Here is a 5,771-nt window from a genome sequence, read left to right on the forward strand (position 1 = left end):
TATTTAAAAAAAAATGAATGTTGACAATTGGTTTTACATTAATTGGAAAAAATACCATTAAAAATAAAATAATATAAACTCCAAAAGAGGGGGAGGGAGATGGGATCAGGCTATTGCAAAAGAAACTGAGGGACTGACTCAAGGTTGGAGCCAAATAAATGGAGAAAAGGGGGATGGGTGAGAAAGATATTAGGGAGGTGCAATGACCAGACTTGGCAGCTAGAGAGGGGGTTGTTAAGCACTGAAGAAGACTCCAAGGTTATAAACTAGGTGATTAGAAGGATGGTCTTGCTGTGCTCAGAAGTGGGAAAGTTTTGAAAAAGGAATTGTTTTGGGGGGGAAAGAGAATAAGTTATTTTGGACATGTTGCTTTTGAAATGCCTGTGTTTGTGCATGAACTGAATATAAAGTGAAATGAACAGAATCAGAACATTATGTATAGTAATAGCAATATTGTTTGATGGAGAACTGTGAATGACTTAGCTATTCTCAGTAATATAATGATCCAAAACAATCCCAAAGGACTAATGATGAAAAATGCTATCTGCCTCCACAGAAAGAATTGATATTGTTTGAATATAGACTGAAGCATGCTATTTTGACTTTCTTTCATTTCTTCTTTTTTTATTTGAATCTTCTTGTACAAAATGACTAATATGGAAATATTTTATGTGATTGTATATGTATAACCTATTTCTGATTGCTTAGTCTCAGGGACGGGAGAGACAGAATTTGGAACTCAAAACTTTAAAATGTTAAAAAAAAATGTTTTAACATAATTGGGGGAATAAAAACCTACTTAAAAAACAAAAGGAGGAACCATTAGAAAATTTTAAAAATGAAATGACTATGCTTGGCCCAGTTGGAAATGTGCAAGGGGCACACTGATGATGGACTAGAGCTGAGGAGAGGGAGTAGAGTTGCATCTATAGATGTAAGAGCCATGGGATATATAGGATAACAATTGTACCCTTGGGAGCTGATGAGGTCACCAAGAAAGGGTGCAGAGAGAAGAGCGATCAGGAGAGAGGCTTGAGGGTCACCTTTACTTAGTAGATCAGACACACATGATCATCCAACAATGGAGACTGAGAAGGAACGGCAAATAGTGTCAAGCCATGCAGAGAAGTTGAGGGGTTGTACCCAGTGAGACAGGCTACCTCTTCATTAGAGACCGAATTAGAGAATGGGTGGTTGATGGCTGAGCAGTACAGTATCTGGGCCTGGAGTCAAGAAGACCTGAATTCAATTGTGACCTCAGACACTACTAGCAAATCACTTAATCTAGGTTTCCTCATCTGTAAAATGGGGATAACATTTATAAAGTGTTTTTTAAAATACTAGAGAAATACTATTGCTATCATCATTATGGTGTTTCATTTTCCCTTCTCTAGGACCACTGCAACGAATAACTTTAGCAAAGTTAGCCAGCAATGAGAGAAATCTAGACACTGTCTAGATTTCTATGTCAACCAGAGAAAAACAGGAAGGGAACCAGTACTTATTAAACACCCCTTATGCACCAGGCATTGCTGGATGATCATTTGTGTCTGATCTACTAAGTAAGTTAATCACTTTACAAATATTACCTCATTTGATCCCCATAACAATCCTGGGAGGGAGGTGCTATTATTTTTCCCCACTTTATAGCTGAGGAAACTGAGTTGCCCTGAGATGAAGTGACTTGCCCAGGGTCACACCGCTAGTGAGTGTCGGAGGCTGTATTTGAACTCAGGTTTCTTCCTGACTCCAGGCCCTGCGCCATATCCACTAAGCCACCCGGCTGTCAATCACCCATTCTCTCCTTTTAATCCTGTCTGTTGAAAAGGAAAAGGCAGCTCTTCTCACCAAGGCCCAGCCATCTGCAGTAACCTTGATCCCCCCACCCCCTTTGCTTTTCCATATAGTCTCCACAATCAACCAGAAAAACTAACTGAAAGAAAGTGTCATGTGGAATAATAAAACAATATCTGGACACTAACTCTCAAAAAAAAGAAAAAATGATTTCGAAAGAAATGGGACAGTGACGGCCAACGGCTACCAGGTGCGGCGAACGCGGCAGTAATTTCAGGCTGAACTTAACCTGGCCCTTTCATTGGTGCGGCCAAACCAAAGGTCAAAGCCTCCTTCCCAGACTAAGTTCATCAAGCACAAGTGGATTAACAGAAATGGCCACCACGAAGGGTCAAGGGCCGCGGGACTCGCGCGTACACGCCCCGCCTGGCGGCCCCCCTCCCAACAGGAGAATGACGTAACCTAATCCTCCTTGCTCGTAATATTAAGCCAAGCGGGGAGCGGGGCGGGGCCATTGGATCCCGAAACCTCCCTCCCCCCAATTCCATTGGATTCCTAAAATTTCCTCCCCCAAATTCTATTGGATCCCGAAAACTCCCTTTCCCCAACTCCTCTTTGCCTCGCCAACCAGTAAAGCGAGGCTCCCAGGGAAGTGATTGCCTATGCATGAAAGGGTGGAGCTGGGGTCCTACGGGCCTCTCCCTTACTGAGATGCATGCGCAGTCGGCCGCTCCCCTAGGCCGAGCGCGCAGGCTCCGAGACCTGACGTCTCTATGGTCAGACGGAAGTTCTGGAGCGTTGGCACAAACGAGCCCGGAACTCTATGGTCGGGTGACGTCCTATAAAAGGCGTACGCAGCGGGTGAGGCGTCCCTTTCCCTGCGGCGAGGTGAGCGCGGCTGGTGGTACCGCGTCTCGCTCCGCGTCTCGCTCCGTGCCTGTGCCTCGGCCCCGAGAGACGTTCTTGTTTCCCTTTTCACCTTCCGCCTCAGCCCCTTCTGGCGCCGGCGCCATGGGCCGGCGTCCCGCTCGTTGGTAAGTAGGCCAGAAACCGGGCCCCGTGTGCGCGTAGGCCCGTGCGCTCCATCGGGGAAGGCCACAGCGGCGGCCTAGGCCTCGCCGGCGCTCTAGTGAGTCCCGCGGGAGCCTCGCTTGCGGGGGCGGGGACGGGGACGGGGACGGGGAGGCGGGGGGAGGGCGGCCAGCGGGGCGGCCCAGGCCTGGCTGCTGGGCCCAGGCCCGCCATGCTGCGTCACGGCGCTCCCGGCCCTGTCCCCTCCCCCTCTCGCCACGGCCGGCTCGGGCTCCCAGAAGGAAGGCCAGAAAGGCGTTTCTCAGCTGTCAGCCTCGCCCTGCACTCCCCTCTCGGGTCCGAGGCCTAGTAACGAGGACAAATGGAGTTTGAACTTCCGTCGTTTTACGAGGTGTACTTTGAACAGATCTCTAACCACAGTTGAAGAATCTAACAGCTCGCCGCTAGGTGACACAGTGAAAATCCAGCCTCCACGCTTGCTTTGTGACCTTGAACAAGTCACTTAACCTCGAGTTGTTTCTTCACCTATAAAATGGGAGCCATAGTAGCACCTGTAGTTGTGAGCATAATGTGGGATATTTTTAAGTATCACTTAATCATTTTCTGTGGGAAAATAGAGCTCAGGCAGCATTGATGACTTCTCTCAGTCTAACGGGACTGAATTGCTTTTGTCTTTTTAGTTATAGGTACTGTAAAAATAAGCCGTACCCAAAGTCCCGTTTCTGCAGGGGAGTTCCTGGTAAGTATTGGGTCCTTCATTCTCTCTAAAGGGAGGGGGAGGGCCAATTAAGGATATCCCAGATTTTGCTTCCCTAACTCAATCCCATCCATTTTTACTACTATTAGCATTTATTTGTGATGTAACTAATAACTGACTCTTAGACACTGTGGTATGCAGCTCTGTGACTTTTCACTTTCTCTTATACAGATGCCAAGATACGAATCTTCGACCTTGGCAGAAAGAAAGCAAAAGTAGATGAATTTCCATTGTGTGGCCACATGGTGTCAGATGAATATGAGCAGCTGTCATCAGAAGGTAAAAAAACTGGCTTTCAGTAGGTCCACCCTTAGGACAGAGGAGGAAAGAGCTATGATCTTCCTGGGATATACTGCAGAATGAGGTTACCTAACAGCATCTAGGAGCTATCTCTTTCAGAACCCACCTTAGCATAAGCAACTTTTTTTTCTTTTTTTTTTTTTTTCTTGTGGCTTGGTCAAAATAAACACTTAACAAATACATTACCCTGCTCCCTCAGCCTTAGAGGCCGCTAGGATTTGTGCCAACAAGTACATGGTGAAGAGTTGTGGCAAGGATGGCTTTCATATTCGTGTGCGGCTACATCCTTTTCACGTCATCCGCATCAATAAGATGTTGTCCTGTGCTGGGGCTGATAGGTAAGAAGAGTTTTCCTAGAGAATAACTGACTACTGAGATACATATATTTTTATGATTTAAAGCTACATCATTGTGTTTCTTAAGTACTCTGCTCCCTCTCCTCTCCCCCCATCCTTTCCATGGACCATCAGAAGGGTACAGTGTGGAGGTGCCTGCATTTGAGAAGCCCTTGTTGCTTGATCAGGCAGTGTCATTTAGCAGAGCAAATACTGATTTTAGAGCCCCAGATAGTCACTCTCCTTGCTGATTCTTATTTTTCCAAATCAGAGGTCAGACTAAGGCTTTTGCCAAAATCTAATATTTTGTGATGTCAGGAATGAACCCAAGGCTCTAAGCAGGTTGCATACTAGCATACCTGAGTTGCTTTGTTTCCTTGGCTTACCAAGGCATTCAGATGATCTGTAGGGAAAGGTAACTATGAGCTTGGAAGCATGGGCATTAAAGTATAAGCCCTCCTTTGGGCACATAGTGTTTTGGGTTAAGTGGGAGTTCCGCACCCAATTAAGCCGACCAACCCAATTTTCTCAGTGTGGGGCTGGTGTGCAGTGGTTGCGAACAACATTTCCCTGGTTGTGTGTGTACCTTGTCCTTAATACAGGGTATTCTAAGGGACCTCGGAAACACTTAGTCTTAAGACTAAGAAGGCATCTTAGCTAAGAATAAATAAGCACTGACTTCACAGAATTGGAAATGTGTACTGCTTCATTCTCTACTTCTAGGCTCCAGACTGGCATGCGGGGAGCCTTTGGGAAACCCCAGGGCACTGTAGCCCGTGTACACATTGGTCAAGTTATCATGTCGATTCGAACCAAGGTCCAGAATAAAGAACATGTGATTGAAGCTTTACGTAGAGCCAAGTTCAAGTTCCCTGGCCGCCAGAAGGTACACCTTAATCTGTTTCCTGTGGGGAGCGCACCCCCTTTTCCTTAATTTGTCAGACTGGGAGGAGGTGATCCCCTGAGTGGAAGGAAAGATGTCTATCCCCGACTTGAATTGTCCCCAACTAGCCAATTTTCCTTTCCCATGGTAAAGTGCATTAGTGAGAATAATACTTTAATCTGAGGGTGTTTGACTGTTTCTTTACCTTCTCATAGATCCACATCTCCAAGAAATGGGGTTTCACCAAGTTCAATGCTGATGAGTTTGAGGATATGATAGCTGAGAAGCGACTCATTCCTGATGGCTGTGGGGTTAAGTATATCCCCAGCCGGGGCCCCTTGGACAAATGGCGGGCACTCCACTCCTAAGGGGTGTGTTGCTGTGAAATCTGCCTTTTCTCACAGGCATAAATAAATTAGCTACTGCTATTTGGTTTCTTCGTGTTAACTTCTCACTGGATTAGCTCTTCCCAGGCTTAATGTGTTGTCTTGTCTTAGAAATGGGTTAAAGACTTTGACCCTGATTTCGGAATAGAGATTGGAGCCACTTGAGCCACAAGTCTCTTGTTTGTGGCAGGGTTAACCCGAATAAAGAGACCAGGTCTGCAGCGTAGGTCATTTGAGCTTTAGATAACACAGGTCTTTATATATGAGAAAACAAACCCCTCTCA

At 46.1% G+C, this 5,771-nt stretch overlaps 1 protein-coding gene and 1 non-coding gene across 2 annotated transcripts; both read left to right on the top strand.

Moving 5' to 3' along the window:
- Positions 1-2,421: 2,421 nt before the first annotated feature.
- On the top strand, positions 2,422-5,529 carry RPL10 (ribosomal protein L10). The gene is made up of 6 exons (XM_072626046.1): positions 2,422-2,828; positions 3,507-3,565; positions 3,755-3,862; positions 4,083-4,221; positions 4,942-5,104; positions 5,317-5,529. The coding sequence occupies exons 1-6, from the start codon at positions 2,461-2,463 to the stop codon at positions 5,467-5,469; spliced, it is 990 nt and encodes a 329-aa protein (XP_072482147.1). The 5' UTR covers positions 2,422-2,460; the 3' UTR covers positions 5,470-5,529.
- Positions 4,714-4,848, top strand: LOC140516498 (small nucleolar RNA SNORA70). The gene has a single exon (XR_011971386.1). It is a non-coding gene; the product is annotated as a small nucleolar RNA SNORA70 (small nucleolar RNA).
- Positions 5,530-5,771: the final 242 nt, after the last annotated feature.

Source organism: Notamacropus eugenii, chromosome X, assembly GCF_028372415.1.
Source record: "Notamacropus eugenii isolate mMacEug1 chromosome X, mMacEug1.pri_v2, whole genome shotgun sequence".
Classification (NCBI taxonomy): Eukaryota; Metazoa; Chordata; class Mammalia; order Diprotodontia; family Macropodidae; genus Notamacropus; species Notamacropus eugenii.

What these genes read in the sequence shown, in the direction of transcription:
- RPL10 (XM_072626046.1), top strand. Translation starts at nt 2,461, where the DNA reads ATGAAAGGGTGGAGCTGGGGTCCTACGGGCCTCTCCCTTACTGAGATG. An exon ending in GGCCGGCGTCCCGCTCGTTG is followed by an intron (nt 2,829 to 3,506) that starts GTAAGTAGGCCA and finishes TTGTCTTTTTAG; the next exon opens with TTATAGGTACTGTAAAAATA. An exon ending in TCCTGTGCTGGGGCTGATAG is followed by an intron (nt 4,222 to 4,941) that starts GTAAGAAGAGTT and finishes CTCTACTTCTAG; the next exon opens with GCTCCAGACTGGCATGCGGG.